General features: G+C 44.5%; 1 protein-coding gene across 1 annotated transcript in view; it reads left to right on the top strand.

The window, feature by feature from the left end:
• The window catches only part of LOC137378318 (PHD finger protein 20-like), a 28,959-nt gene extending 12,979 nt beyond the window's left edge, over positions 1-15,980 (top strand). The window contains exons 4-9 of the mRNA XM_068048575.1: positions 1,799-1,970; positions 4,485-4,569; positions 10,401-10,489; positions 12,547-12,865; positions 15,203-15,342; positions 15,801-15,980. Coding sequence (XP_067904676.1) covers positions 1,799-1,970; positions 4,485-4,569; positions 10,401-10,489; positions 12,547-12,865; positions 15,203-15,342; positions 15,801-15,980 — 985 coding nt within the window. The remainder of the gene's footprint in view (positions 1-1,798; positions 1,971-4,484; positions 4,570-10,400; positions 10,490-12,546; positions 12,866-15,202; positions 15,343-15,800) is intronic.
• Positions 15,981-16,309: the final 329 nt, after the last annotated feature.

The following is a 16,309-nucleotide window of genomic DNA, read 5'->3' as shown; positions in this document are numbered from 1 at the left end:
AGGGATCAGTTCTGGGTCCTCTCCTGTTTGTGATTTTTATTAACGACTTGGATGAGGAAGTCGAAGGGTGGGTCAGTAAATTTGCAGATGATACAAAGGTTGGTGGAGTTGTGGATACCGAGGAGGGCTATTGTCGTCTGCAAAGGGACTTGGATAGGTTGCAGTGCTGGGCTGAAAAGTGGCAGATGGAGTTTAACCCTGAAAAGTGTGAGGTCGTCCATTTTGGAAGGACAAACACAAATGCAAAATACTGGGTTAACGGTAGGGTTCTTGGGCATGTGGAGGAGCAGAGAGACCTTGGGGTCTATGTGCATAGATCGTTGAAAGTTGCAACTCAAGTGGATAGGGCTGTGAAGAAGGCATATGGGGTGTTAGCGTTCATTAGCAGAGGGATTGAATTTAAGAGCCGTGAGGTGATGATGCAGCTGTACAGGACCTTGGTAAGGCCTCATTTGGAGTACTGTGTGCAGTTCTGGTCGCCTCATTTTAGGAAGGATGTGGAAGCCTTGGAGAGGGTGCAGAGGAGATTTACCAGGATGTTGCCTGGAATGGAGAATAAGTCTTACGAGGAAAGGCTGAACATTCTAGGCCTCTTCTCATTAGAACGGAGAAGGATGAGGGGTGACATGATAGAGGTTTATAAGATGATCAGGGGAATAGATAGGGTAGACAGTCAGAAACTTTTTCCCCGGGTGGAGCAAAGCGTTACAAGGGGTCATAAATTTAAGGTGAAGGGTGGGAGATATAAGGGGGATGTCAGGGGAAGGTTCTTTACCCAGAGAGTGGTCGGGGCATGGAATGCCTTGCCTGGGGAAGTTGTTGAGTCAGAAACTTTAGGGACTTTCAAACGGCTTTTAGATAGGTATATGGATAAAGGAGAATGATGGGGTATAGATTAAATTGTCCTTGACAGAGGACAAAGGATCGGCACAACATCGTGGGCCGAAGGGCCTGTTCTGTGCTGTATTTTTCTATGTTCTATGTTCTACACCAGGCGTGCCCAAGTTTCCTGCCAGTGTGCTAGGTTACATAGTGCGAAACTTTGAAGGACACATTTAGAAACGTGACTTTCATGATCAATTTCGCATTGTTTTGACTGAGGCAAAGTTATTTAGTGCCAGCTGACGGCCTCTGATGATTTAAAATCTAATTGATTTGTAATTAATTACAGACCAAATCCGAGATACAAGCCAGCTGTTTGGATCAGGAAGGATGATTTGAATTGGTTACTCCGTTCTGTTTCTGTCTGATTTTTAATTTGATAGCCCCCTGTGAGAAAAGCTATAACCCACGGGGTTTAGTTTGAAAGAGAGTGCATTTTTTTTTTTCTGTACAGTCCCTTTCACAACCTCAGATGTCCCAACGCGCTTTACAGCCGACTATCTAAAGTGCAATCACTAATGTGATGTAGCAAGTGCAGCAGTCAGTTTACACAGTAAGCTCCCATGAAGAGCACTGTGATGATGAACAGAAATTCTATTATTTTTATTATGAGATGTTAGATGAGGAATAAATATTGACCAGGCCTCTGTGGAAAATGCCCCTGCTTTTCTTCAAAAGAGTGTGGTGGGGCCTTTTGCATCTGCTGGAGAACACTTCTGTTGTACAGTTGAGTAGATTGTTCACTGCGCTTAGTGCAGTTCCCACCCGGTTTAGCTTTATTGTTATTGCCTGATTTCTGACACAGATTGAAACAACAAGGTAAGTTGTAGAGCATTGCCGTGTTGCAGTACCGTGGGAGCCAGCTGACGTTGATCTCGGGCTCCTGATTTAGCAGGTCTCTGTGTGTTTCCTACAGGTACACGGCACACATAGAAAAGATCGATTATGAGGAGGGAAAGGTGCTGATCCATTTCAAGCGCTGGAATCATAGATACGACGAATGGTTCAGCTGGGATAGCGTGTACTTACGACCTTTAGAAAGGCCGCTGCTGCGGAAAGAAGGGGCGAAGCTGGACGAGCCGACTGTGGTGAGGATATTACTTTGGGTTTGTCAGCAGCTTTAAAACATTGTTTTTTTTTTCAGGGGGAAAGTCATTTTAGCCAAATGTGGAAGAAGTTCTCAAGATAATCCAAAGCCTCCCTCTTCCTGGGATTCAGTTCCAGCACAGAGCAGGAACTGAACACACAATGATGTAGCCCATAAGAAGGACCATTCAGCCCCTCATGCCTGTGCTGGCTGTTTGACAGAGCTAGCCAGTTAGTCCCACTCTCCTGCTGTCTCCCAATAGCATTGCACTTTATTTGTTTTTAGGTACATATCAAATTCCCTTTTCAACATTATTCTGGAGTCTGTTTCCACCACCCTTTCAGGCAGTGTACTCCAGATCATCACTGTATTAAAAAAAAAAAAATTCTGCTCATTTGTCCCTGGATTTAGGTGTTGCTGAAATAATCTTTGAATAGAGATGGCAGGGCTTTGAATATTGTGTTTTTCCTTTTTGTAAAAAAAACACTGATTTGCACAGACTTATTTTATTGTTGGTGTGTATATAATCTCACTTAAAGGCTTCTTGATGCGATTATTTTCAGCAAGACAGGTTATACAGAATGATTAAAATTGGAATGTAGAAGCACAAATGGACAAAAACAATGGTGCTTTAATTACTTTGTGTCTCTCTGTCGTACAATTGTAAACACTGATGAAGATTTCCTCTCTTTGATGCATTCAGTAGCAGCACAGAACATTTAATTTCCGTTTTTTCCTGTTGGAAGAAATGTAATTGATGAGGTTCCAAATCCCCAGTGCCTCGAGGTGAATCCTCACCTTTTTAAATTCCTCATGGCCCCACTTGGACCTATCTCTGCAAACTCTGTCCGCCCCACAACTCTCTCTCTTTCACCACTCTCCCCCAGTCCGAGCGCTCTCTTCCTCTGACTCTGGCCATTTGTACAATCCCCCGCCCCTCTCCCCCACCCCCGCACACTCCTCCTCCCCATTGTTGATGTTGTACATTCAATTACGTAGAATTTATGGCACAAAAATAGACCATTCGGCCCAACTGGTCTCTGCTGGTGATCATGCTCCACATGAGTGTTCTCTAATCCTACTAGCATATCTAGATTAGAGATACAGCACTGAAACAGGCCCTTCGGCCCACCGAGTCTGTGCCGAACATCAACCACCCATTTATACTAATCCTACACTAATCCCATATTCCTACCAAACATCCCCACCTGTCCCTATATTTCCCTACCACCTACCTATACTAGTGACAATTTATAATGGCCAATTTACCTATCAACCTGCAAGTCTTTTGGCTTGTGGGAGGAAACCGGAGCACCCGGAGAAAACCCAAGCAGACACAGGGAGAACTTGCAAACTCCACACAGGCAGTACCCGGAATCGAACCCGGGTCCCTGGAGCTGTGAGGCTGCGGTGCTCGCCACTGTGCCGCCCTCTGTTCTTTTGTTCCTTTTGTATCCTTCTGTTCCTTTCTCCATTTCCATAAAGTGCTCTTTTGATATACACAGAACTGGCAGAATACTTGCCTCATTTAAGTATTCTGAAACTGACATCTGTAAGAAAGCCCTTTTTTAATGGTTGACTACTGTCAGTGACCCTTAAATACTATTTCACACTGTACTTAGGTGAAAGATTTCCCTGTTGGCCTCCCATTCGTGGGTAAGGCCACAAATATAAAATTCTAGTGCTGGTTATGCTGCCCAGTGTCTTCCAATCCCAATGAAATCAATGGGCAATGTTTTAGCGGTCTTTCCTGCTATTAATTCCTCTACCAGATGGAAGTGTTAGCTCTATCAACAATAACCACAAGAACTCCGTTTGTTCCTGCTTGCTCCAGAGATGGCGCTGTAACCCCTCTCAACCTTTTAAAACCAACACCACTGTGTCAGCCAATGAGTTGCTCTGCATCGCTCAGTGAATTGGTCGTGGGGTGGGTCTTACGGCAGGACTTGGTCTATTTTACAGCAAACAAAGTCTGTTTACTCAGCAAGCAGTGCCTACTTAAACAGTGCACTGCAGCAAACAGTCTACAGAGTCTATTTAAAAAGAGCCTCTACGATCTACAGCCACACCTCCTGATAAAAGCAGGATTATTTCTCCTGCAAAATGCATTGAGGGGAGGACAGTTGCATGTAAATTGTGTGCATAAAATCAATCCCAGTCACTTACTGCAGTGCAGACTCTCGGCATGATTGACGAGGGAATTATTCAATCATTTCCATTCTGGTCAGGAATTGTAGTGTCACTGTCTGCACCCAACAAACAGAACTCTTGAGTGAACAATGCCCTGGCAAAATTTCTATTTAAAAAAAAATGAACCAGTTAGGTACGTGTTAAGTGCAGGACGGTAGTCATGAAAATATGCCTGAAAGCGCAATGTGTGTGCCAGTTGCATTTTTTTTAAACATTGAATTTAGTAAACAAGTTATTCACCACAGTTACTTTATCTTGCGTTTAAGTTGGTATCGTCAGAGACTCAGGTAATCTTTTCTTATTTCCTGCTGCGTTTGATTTTTAGGAGTTCCGCCCCAGCGAACAGGTGTTGGCTTGCTGGTCTGACTGTCGCTTCTACCCGGCCAAAGTTATTTCGGTCAACAAGGATGGTAAGTGCGTGTGGTGACACAATCGTGGGTTTGCAGCTTGTGAAGTCCAGACGTGAGATTTTTTTTTTTGTTGGGACGTTTGGGATGGCACTACTTGGAAAATGCACGCCTGCTTTTTGAAAGCAAACTGAGAGGGAGGATAAAGTGAGACAGTGAGGGGGAGGTAAAAGTGAAAGAGGAGCGAAGAAAAGTGAGAGACAGGGTATCCATGTGTATAAAATCATTAATTTTAATGCTGATTGCAATTACTGCAAGTTGTGCTGTGGTATTAGGATGAACTGCAAAGATATTCATGAATAATTAAGCCAAGTTGGATCTATTTCGATCTTTCAGTTTTGGATGCTGATCCCCTGTTCAGAGTAAATGCCTAAGCACTAAGTATGATACTTCATGAAGCAGTAAGGTGTTGGCCACAGAGAGAGTTCTGGATTTTAGCCAGGCGGTGTCTAATTGCACTCAGTTCGGGAGAGTCCTCTGAGCCGGATGCTACAAGGTGGGGCGAGTCTTGCTGCACTCTGCACTGACTTGCTGTACGTACCAAAGCAACAGTGCAAATTGCCCTATTAGGAGAGAAAAATGGAATGTTATTTAGACCAAACTGTGTTGAAAACAGACACAGAAAGACAGCCTAGTGGCTCAGCACGTTGGTGCACTGACACACTGCACTGCAGTGCCAAGACACAGGTTTGAATCGTATGATTCTTCAACACATTGACCTCCCGATCTTAGGCATGCAGTTGCGCAGCTTGGGAACAAAGAAATTGCCAGACGACTAATGGCTGTTTAGTTCACCTACCGTCCTGGGAGTTGCTTGATACATTGAGTTGTTGACTGCTGAAAACAATCAGCCTCTTATCAATTAGTCTACCTGTTCCCGCCCCCTCCCAGCGCACTACACTTGCCACATCTCATGTTTCCCAATTACTCATATGCTGCATCCCAAATATATTGTTTTCTGAAAGAACAGTCATGATTTTTGCCAAACGTAGAGAAAGTTCCGAAGGATTTGAACTTGGGATTTTCCCAGTCTGTACAGTTCAGTTTCGTGCAGGGAAGCCCACTTTCCAACTAAGCCATCTGGAAGTCACATTGAGCAGATGTAAGGAACTTTGCTGGAACAACGAGAGGGAAGACACTTGGGCTGCTCTTGTAAACTTCTAAGATGTTGGGCTATTCACTTAGTGATTGAGAGGAGGATGGCTTTCAGGGATAAAACAAATCAGGCGTGACATATGCAGAGCCAGACTTCACCCATTCTTAGTGCAGTGATGCCTTAAGCAGGATAAAATTACAGCTTTAAACTCACCGCCAACTCCTTACCATCGTGTGTAATGGACATTGGTCTTCACTTGGTATTTTTTCTCCGCAATCTCTTCAAATTTTCTCCTCTCAGTGAAGTCACACCTTGTCCACCTACCTCACTTGCACAAGTTGCCCTTTTTCACCTTGGAGCCTTGACAGTCTGCAGTCTGCCTAGTCATGGAAGACATTTCCATGGAGGCAGATCTTGTTCTTGCCCCATGCACTTACATGCACACGCACACTTATTATGTAGTGAGCAGGGAGCACCAGTTGTCTTTCGCTAGTGTCTTCCTTATCCCAGGAAGACTGTGACCAGCTCTAGCATTATTATTCCAGTCTTCCCAGCTGAAATCAATTGACTTGGCAGAAGTCGGTGATCGAACTTGGGACCTTCCGAGCCTGCATGACTCGGAGACTGAGGGTTTACCTCTGAACCAATGGGTCAGGATAGACTCGACCTTCTCTTACTGCTCACCAAGCACAGGTGCCTGTTGGAACGATGCAGGCAAAAGGATAACAAAGATTATCGGTTCAACCGAAAGGTGTCTCCGGAGAAGACTTCAAACTATTCACAACAGAGTGTACACTGAGTAACGTAATGAATAAGTTGAGAATTCCTTAGTTCCATGCATTCTCTTTCATGAAACAATGTGGTTCCTCCTCAGCTAATGCACAACATGTCTGTGTGCAATATTAGAATCATAGAATTGTTACAGCACAGAAGGAGGCCATTCAGCCCATTGTTCTTGCCCTGCAAGAGCAAGTCAGCTAATCCCACTCCCATGCCTTTTCCCCATAGCCCTGCAAATTTTTTCTCTTCAGAAAATTATCCAGTACCCTTTGAATCTGCCTGCACCACACTCAAGCAACGCATTCCAGATCCTAACCACTCGCTGCATAACAAAAGTTTATCCCCATATTGCCTTTGGTTCATTTTGCCATTCACCTTAAATCTGTGTCCTCTGGTCCGTGATCCTTCTGCCAATGGGAACAGTTTCTCCCTATCTACTCTGTCCAGACCTACCATGATTTAGAATACCTCTATCAAATCGCCTCTGAACCTCCTCTTTAAGGAGAACAGCCCCAGCCTCTCTAATCTATTCTTGTAACTGAAGTCTTTCATCCCTGGAACCACTCTGGTAAATCTACCCTGCACCCTCCCTGATGCCTTCACATCCTTCCTAAAGTACATTGCTCAGAATTGGGCACAATATTCCAGTTGAGACTGAACCAGTATTTTGTAAAGGTTCACTTCAACCTCTTTGCTTTTGAACTATATTCCTCTATTGATAAAGCCCAGGATCCTGTCTGCTTTATTCATGGTTTTCTCAACCTGCTCTGCCACCTTCAACAATTTGTGCACCTATAATCCTAGGATCCTCTCCTCAGGCACCCCCTTTAGAATTGTGTCCTTTTTATACAGTTTCTCCTATTTCTTCCTCCCAAAAATGTATTGCTTCAAACTTCTCTGCATTAAATTTCATCTGCCATGTGTCTGCCCCTTCTACCAGCCTGTCTTAAGTCGTCTTGAAGTCTTATCACTAGTCTCCTCATAGTTCATAATAGTTCCAAGGTTGATGTCATCTGCAGATTTTGAAATTGTGCCCTGCACATCAAAATCCAGCTCATTAATATGGATCAAGAAAAACAGTGATCCTAATACCAATCCCACTAGATAGCTTCCTCCAGTCCATAAAACAAACACTACTCTCTGTTTCCTTAGCAAGGTCCTGCTGTGCATCTTGTAATTAGCACACGCTGAAGCCAGTTTTAGAGGGAGTGGATCTTTAATTTGATGAATGGGGTAAGAGAGACTTCTCATTCTGCCTTTGCTTCCCTTTTTCTTTTTTCACTTCCCTTCTGAGCTTTCTATATTCAGCCTGATTCTCACTTGTATTATCCACCTGACATCTGTCATATGCATCCTTTTTCAGCTTCATCTTATTCTCTGTCTCTTTCGACATCTAGGGAGCTCCAGCTTTCTTTGTCCTGCCTTTCCCCGTCGTGGGAATGTACCTTGACTACCTGAACTAATTTCTCTTTGAAGGCAGGCCATTGTTTCATTACAGTTTTGTCTGCCAATCTTTGATTCCAGTTTACCTGGTCCAGATCCATTCTCACCTCCATTGAAGTTGGCCCTCCCCCAATTAATTATTTTTACTCTGGATTGCTCCTTGTCCTTTTCCGTAGCTAACCTAAACCTTATGGTACTATGATCACAGGTCTCCTAAACGTTGAATGTACTCTAGAAACGCTTTCCCCCCCTCTCTCATTTACACTATTACTATCCCAGTCTATATTCGGATAATTAAAGCCCCCCATTATAACTACTCCATAGTTTTTGTATCTCTCTGTAATTTCCTTGCCAATTGGTTCTCTATCTTTCCCACTAGTTGGTGGCCCATAGAATAAACTCAGTAGTGTTTTCAACCCCAATTGTTTTCAGAGCTCTAATTAAATAGATCCTGCCCTTGACTGCTCTAGGACTGTTCTCTCTCCAGCACTGTAATACTCTCAATCAACATAGCTACCTCTCCTCCTTTCTTTTCTTCCCCATCTTTCCTGAGCACCTTGTATTCAGGAATATTTAGTACCAAGTTCTGCCCTTTTTTGAGCCAGGTCTCTGTTATTGCCACAATATCATATTCCCACGAGGCTATCTGCGCCTGCAGCTCACCAGCCTTATTTACCACACTCCGCGCATTCACATACATGCCCAGGAAACCTGATTTAGACCTTATTGCATTCCTTCTTGCTCTGACCCCACGTAATGCTTTACTATTTCTTACTCTAGTGCTATCAGTCTCCCAATTTTTTTTGCACCTTGTCTTTCCTCTCTAATGTTACCTCCTGGTTCCCACACCCCTGCCAAGTTAGTTTAAACCCTGCCCAACAGCACTATCAAATTGCCCTGCAAGGACATTGGTCCCTGCTCTCTTCAGGTGCAACCTGACCGACCTGTACAGGTCCCATCTCCCCCAGAACTGGTCCCAATGTCCCAGGAATCCTGCACTGTCTCTCCAGCCATGCATGTATCCTCCTATTTCTATACTCACCAGTGCGTGGCACCAGGAGTAATCCAGAGGCTACTAACTTTTGAGGTCCTGCTTGCTAGTTTCTTTCCCAGCTCTCTAAACTCTGCCTGCAGGACCTCATCCTTCTTTCTGCCTATGTCATTGGTACCAATCTGGACCACAGCTGCTTGCTGATCACTCCGCCTTGGTGCTCTGCGGCCGCTCAGTGACATCCTTGATTGTGGCACCAGGAAGGCAACACACCACCCTGGATTCCCTCTTGTGGCCACTGAAACACCTTTCTGTTCCCCTAACTGTAGAATCTGCTTCCAGTTTGCAAGTATTTTTGGTTGCTTATATTGGAACGTTTGGGGTCCTAGATCATACGTGCCTTGCAATTGCAGCCTGATTTTCAGGCTCTGGATTTGTAATCCTTTCTCCTGTAATGGGGCTTCTTTCTCTTCTCTGCACAGGTTAGTAAAGGGCAAAGGCTCTTCCCCTCCCCCCGCAACCCCCCATCCCTCCCCGCCCTTGCATGAAAAGCACATGGAATCCTTCATTGGATCCAGCGATCAAATTATTGAAGTGTGTGGAAATTGTCTCCTGTGTAAAGCTGATGTTCAGCATGAGTAATTTTCTGTAGAGTTCGACGAGCCTCAATTTAATGAGACCAGACATGCTCCGTTAATGTCAAGGAAACCCACGCAGTGCCTGTCCTCCCAATAATGGTTGAGGTGTGCTGCTTTTAATATACAAGTCGTATCCACCCTCTGAAATTAGCTGCTGTTATATAGTTTAAAAAACATAGCCAAACTTGGTCTGTTGTTCATAGTATTCCACGTGGCTTCCCTTCATTACACACCCCCCACCCCCAATTCTGCTGTCTGAGGCCAGTCTATGCCTTCATACATGCCCTTTTATCTGGGTACTACAGAGGTTTATAGGGGGTGGTTGTGTCTTGGTTATGTTACTAGACTAGCAATTCAGAAGCCGACATGTGAGTTCACATCCCACCCCAGCAGTTTGAGGCTTTAAATTCATTTTTTTTTAAAAACCAAGTCTGGAAATTAAAAGAAGTGGTATCAGTAAAAAGTAATCATGAAGATGTCAGATTGTTGTGAAAGCCCAACTGGTTCACCAATGCCCCATAGAGAAGGAAACATGCTGCCCTTCCCTGGTCTGTCCTGTATGTGACTCCAATCCCACACCAATGTGGTTGACTCTTGACTAGCCTCTGAAGTATCCGAGTGAAACCACTCAGAAATCTGGGACCATTAGGTATGGACAATAAATGCCGGATTTTGCCAGTGGCACGCTCAATCTGAAACATGATTTCTTTTTTAATGATGAAAATGAGAAGTGAGATTTGGCAGATGACATGGGAGACTGGCCTAGAGGGGAACAGGATCTTTCATATGATTATTTCTAACAATGGTCTCCTTTTACATTCTGAAGCCTTGTGACATTGCGATACAGGACATACTGATACTGCTCCGTGTGCTTTCTGTGTTTTAGCTTCTTACACGGTGGAGTTCTACGATGGAGTCGTTCAAACTGTGAAGAAAATCCATGTCAAATCTGTTCCCAAGACCTCAAGGGAGAAGGTAAGGCTCAAACCCTCTGCCTACATAACATCATCCCCAAAAATAATTAATTGTGTGAATCGCATTACAGAAAAGCGCACACAGTAGGAACAGGAGTGGTCTAAACAGTCCCTTGAACCTGCTGCATCATTCAATAAGATCATGGCTGAACATCTCTATCAACTCCCACACTATCCCCATATCCCTCGATTCCTTTATTGTCCAGGAATCTGTTCATCTCTGACTTGAATATGTTCATCGACTGAGCATCCACAGCCCTCTGGGTAGAGAATTTACACCCTGAGAGTGATAAAATTTCTCCTCATCTCAGGCCTAAATGGCTGACCCCTTGTCCTGTAACTATGCCCCGTAGCTTTAGACTGTCCAGCCAGGGAAATCAGCATCTGCCCTATCCAGCCCCTTCGGAATCTTGTATGTTTCAATGAGATCACCTCTCATTCTTCTAAAGGGCAAAGATTATAGGCCCATTCTACTCGATATCTCCTTGTAGGACAGTCCTGTCTTCCCTGGAATCAATTTAGTGAACCTCCATTGCGCCCACTCCAAGGCAAGTATCTCCTTCCTTAGTAAGGAAACCAAAACAAAACTTTGAGAAATTCTGATAATGTAAATGCAGCTGTGTTATTATTGATGAAACCCATCACGTGACCCTTTGTGCAGTCTCTTTGAGGAAGAGGTATTGACTGCTGGTGGGGGTGGATAGAGAGAAACTATTTCCTCTAGTGGGGGAGTCCAGAACAAGGTTGGGGGGGGGGGGGGGGGGCGCAAATCTTAAACTTAGAACGAGGCTGTTGTGGAGTGAAATCAGGGAGCACTTCTTCACACAAAGTGTGGTGGAAATCTAGAAGTCTTCCAGCGCCTCCCCGCCACCACAAAAAGACTATGGATATTGGGTCAATTGAAATTTTGGAGACAGATCATTTAGATTTTTATTGGTTAAGAAGCTATCCAGGAATTTGGAGTTCTGGCAGGGAATTAAAGTTTAGTTACAGATCAGCCATCAGTGGAACAGGCTCAAGGGCTGAATGGTTGATCCTACAGGTCCAGGGCCATCAGATTTTCCCAGCTGGATATTTTCCCAGTCGGATGCCTGTTCTCATTAAAAAGCGATCTGCAAATAATTTGATACAGTGGCAGTGACACGACGACAACCAATTATTTTGGAAGGCTGAAAATGTTTGCAGTAACACAAATCAAATTATTGGCATACAAAAATGAATGAAGTTTCCAGTAATCAATTCTTCAGAAATGTTATGGAAAAATCTTGTCCAAGTTTTAGCAGCAAATACGTGCGTTGAGTTATTGGTTTGGCGATTAGCCCAAATGCCGGGACTTCTCATTTTAGCTTGGGCATCAACGGGGAGAGATGGTAAATGGACATGAGGCATTTCCTTTGTGAGAGGGATAACGTCATATAATCATACAGCATAGAAAGAAGCATTCAGCCCCCCCAAGTCTGCTCTGGCTCTTTAGAAGGGCAAACCACTTAGTCCCCTTCCCCTGCGCTTTCCTATATCCCTGCAATTTTTTCCCTTTAGGTATTCATCCAATTTCATTTGAAGGCTATTATTGAATCTGTATCCACCATCATATCAGGCAGTGCATTCCAAATCCTAACCACTCGTTGCGTTAGAAAGTTTTTCCACATGTCATCTCCGGTTCTTTTCCCAATCATCTTAAATCTGTGTCCTCTGGTTATCGACCCTTCAGCCGCTGGAAACCATTTCTCTTTACTTACTCTATCTTAACCCTTCATGATTCTTAAGCACTTCTGTTGAAGATAGCAAATCATCTCTAAAGCAGGTTGACTGCTCAGTCAGGGAGTGTTTTTCGAGGGGTGGGTGAGGGAGACTAAAATGGAAAAGTAGACAAATCTGCAAAAGAGGTTACCATCTGATGGTGTCTTCCAGCGGTCAAAGTGCCCACATTTAAGACTCGTTTGGCTTGAATCTGAATGCTGTTATCTAGTGGTATGTTCCAGTGTCCAAGCCACTGCTGTTCTGCTGTTGACTATCTATAATTAGGGTGTCTTATGACTAGCATTGTTTCATTTACAGAATGCAGCAAGTGGGAGGAATAAAGAAAACGGCTCCCACAGTGCCAGGCGAAGGGAGAGGTTGCGTGAGAAAGCCTCCTCGTCCCTCATCGTCGAGCGGGCCAGGGAGAACAAGGTTGTTGAGAAAAAAGAGGAAGAGGCAAAGCCAGCGCCGCAGGACGTGGAGCAAAAGACTTTGCACGAAACCTCCCAGGAACAGGCCACTCAACTAAAGAGCTCTCCGCAGCCCTCATCGCAGAAGAGCTCACCATCTTCCAGTGAGATGGGCAAACCAGAGGAGAAAAGGAAACGTGGGAGGCCTCCATCTGTGGGACTTGCAGGTGAGGTGCAATGTGTACTGGGCTATCAGGAGTTTGAATTGGACTTCCAATGACAGGAAGAAATAACTTGTACTTGTATTGTTCCTTTTATGACCTCAGGACATCCCAAAGCCAATTTTGAAGTTTAGTGACTGTAGTAATATGGGAAACACTCCCACAGACAGCAATATATAATGACCAGATGATCTGTTTTAGTGATGTTAGTGGAGGAGTTAATACCAGAACAGCGAGTAGAGCTCCCCCCTCTTCATCACAATCGTGGCTGTGGGATTTTAAGATGCAACTGAGAGGACAGATGAGGCCTTGGTTTAACGTTTCATCCAAAAAACAGCATCTCCAACAGTGCAGCATTCCCTCAGTACCTGCACGTGCGTGTGCCCTAGATTATGTGCTCAAGTCTCTGGAGTGGACCCTGAACCCAGAACCTTCGGATTCGGAGCGAAGAGTGTTACCAACTGAGCCACGGCTGACAATGGTCAAATATTTCCTTGGCATTACAGAACAGCTCAGCACTGGTTCATATCCCATGATTATCTATAAGGAGTGTCAGAACAGTGACTGCACTTTAACGGTACTTCATTGGCTGTAAAAGTGTGTCAGTCGCACCCCGATGTCGTGAAAGGTGCTTTATTAAAAAAAAAAAGTTCTTTTAAATCTCAGCTGTATTATCAAAGGTGCAAAGTGAGGGTCAACACTATTCTTGTGGAAAGGTCATTTGGAGCAAGTTACCTGCCTTCCCTGTTTCTTTATTTGAACGTTGCTGGCAAGACCAGCATTTGTTGCCCATCCTGAATTGCCCTTGAGAAGGTTATGGTGAGCCACCTTGAACCCACCACAGTCCATTGTAGTGGCTTTGATATAACTGAGTGGCTTGTGAAACCATTTAAGGGTCAGCCACATTGCTGTGGGTCTAGTGTAAGGATGATGCATTTACATCCCTGAAAGACATTCGTGAACAAGTTGGATCTTCGTGACACTCCAGCTGTTTCATGGTCACCCATTACTGATACTAGCTTTTTATTCCAAATTTATTTAATTAACTGAATTTAAATACCCCATGGTGGGATTTGAACTCGTGTCTCCAGATTATTAGTCCAAGCCTCTGGATTACTAGTCCAGTAACATAACCATTGTGCTACTATATCCCTCTTAACCAGGGAATGGAATGTGACGTGGGAACTAAAGGCCTGCTCGGGTCTGCAAACAAAAACCCGCCCCGAGCCCGACAGGACCACATCCGACCCGAGCCTGACCTGACCCGAGTCCTTCCATTTTTTTTTTCCCACACCCGACCCGACCATCAGTTAACTTACCTTCTGTTTTTCACTTCGTTGCTGATCTGTACAAGCTTAAAATAACTGTAACAAAACCAGCTTTCCAGTCCAAAAGTTAAATGAACATTGGAGCCATTACCTGTGATGGAGCGTGTCCGACCCAGCCCGACCCGAGCCCGAATGCTGGACCCAGAAGTGCAACCTGACACATGTTGTCGGGTCCCGTCGGGTTCGGGTCAGGCAGCAGGCCTTTAATGGGAGCTCCAACGAGGAGTAATACTTTAGTTCGGGGAGTGGGGAGAAAAGCAGATAAGACAGGGATACAGGCAGGTACCCTGCATTTAGATGGAACCGGTAACGTTAAAAACTAAACCCCAACCTCCTCCTTAGCAGTGGAAGGGAAAACAGATGCTAAGACAAAGGAGGAGACATTAGAATCAAAAAGCTTGGTCAAAAAGATCGCTTTTTTTTTTGAGTCAGGACTGAGTGGTGGGGAGGCGGGGTTTAGGGAGGATTTCTAGAATGTGGGGACTAGGATGGGAAGGATAGCTGAAAGTGATGGAGCAAAAACAGCAGCAGGCTGCATAAGAGAGAAACACAGTGCTGGAAATACTCGGGTCTGGCAGCTTCTGTGCAGAGAGAAACAGTTAACGTTTCAGCTCAATATGACCTTTCATCAGAACCTGTTCCAGATCAGAAAAAAAAATTCTCAATCCCTTCCCCCTGGATTTTTTGCCACTTACCTTAAATCTGTCTCCTGTGGCTACTGACCCTTCTGTTAGTGGGAAACAGTTTCCCCCTTATCTACTCCATGTTAAACCGAGGTCCCGTCTGCCCTGTCAGCTGGATGGGAAAGATCACATGGCATTATTTGGAAGAAGAACAGTGCCTTCTTAAATGGGCTGTAAAGTGCTTTGGGGCATCCAGAGATGAAAAGCACTATATAAATGCAAGTTTTCCTGATGGCTGAAAAAGAAAATTAACTTAAAAGTTTTTTTTTGATTTTCATACTGCAGAGATTTCACATTTGCACGTTACATTTTCATGTGCACCGTTTCTCCAGGTAGTCATTCTAAGGGGCTGCATCTCCGAAGGATCGCAGACTGCTTCCATCACGCCAAGTGGGTTCAGGATCTGGAAAGAGAAAGTCTGCCCTCACCTGTCTCATTCCAGCCAAAGCAAACCAGGCTAGCAAGGTGTCAGGTCAGTGCTCTGTCAGATAATTCTGAGAAACACAAAATTCTGTGACCCAGACGTCAAAGGAGGAAAGCGTAAATGAGATGTACTTGTGTAAAATTGCCACCCTCAGCAGCCTTTTACTATAGTTGGATGGTATGGCGCAAAGGAGGAGGAAAAATAAAGAGTACTTTTTAATTCAAATTGCTTTGCCAATTATATGATCTTGTGCGCTCCTCCAATTATGGGCCTGTTGACATCGCTGATTTTAATTGTTTCCACCATTGGTGGCTGTCCCTTCAGCTACTTAGGCCCTAAACTAGGGTTCCCTTCCTAAACTTTACCATGTCTCGACCTCTCTCTTTTTGCACCTTGGGGCGTTTTATTATGTTAAAGGTGCTGCATATTAAAGTTAAGATATTCCTGAAAACCTACCTCTTTGACCAAGCTTTTTAAACTCCTGTCCTAATATCTTTTGTGCTTAGTGTCAGATTTTGTTTGATAACGCTCCTGTTAAAGGCACCTTGGAACGTTGTACTTACGTTAAAGGCACCATATCAATGCTAGTTGTTGTGCTATGCAACACACTGCTGTGGCGTTACACATGGGGCATTAATTTTATGTGTGGTCTTCAGGTCAAGTGGAACCAGAGCTTACAGAGCTGAGCTTTATTTAGTGTTGGCTAGAGCATAGGAATTTCCCTGCAGTGTAAGCTGAGGAGGTGGGAGATAAAGGCATGCTCGGGTCTGCAAAACAAAACCTGACCCGAGCCCGACAGAACCACGCCCGACCCGGCCCGAGTCCTTCCATTTTTTCCCATGCCCGACCTGACCATCAGTTAATTTACCTTCCGTTTTCGCTTTGTTGCTGATCTGCACAAGCGTATAAATAACTGTAACAAAACCACCTTTCTAGTCAAAAAATTACATTAACATTGGAGCTCCGCTTACCTGTGATCGAGCGTGTGTGACCCGCCCCGACCGCCGGACCCGGA

This window comes from Heterodontus francisci, chromosome 16 (genome assembly GCF_036365525.1).
Source record: "Heterodontus francisci isolate sHetFra1 chromosome 16, sHetFra1.hap1, whole genome shotgun sequence".
Lineage (NCBI taxonomy): Eukaryota > Metazoa > Chordata > Chondrichthyes > Heterodontiformes > Heterodontidae > Heterodontus > Heterodontus francisci.
This window is presented reverse-complemented; position numbering and strand designations above follow the sequence as displayed.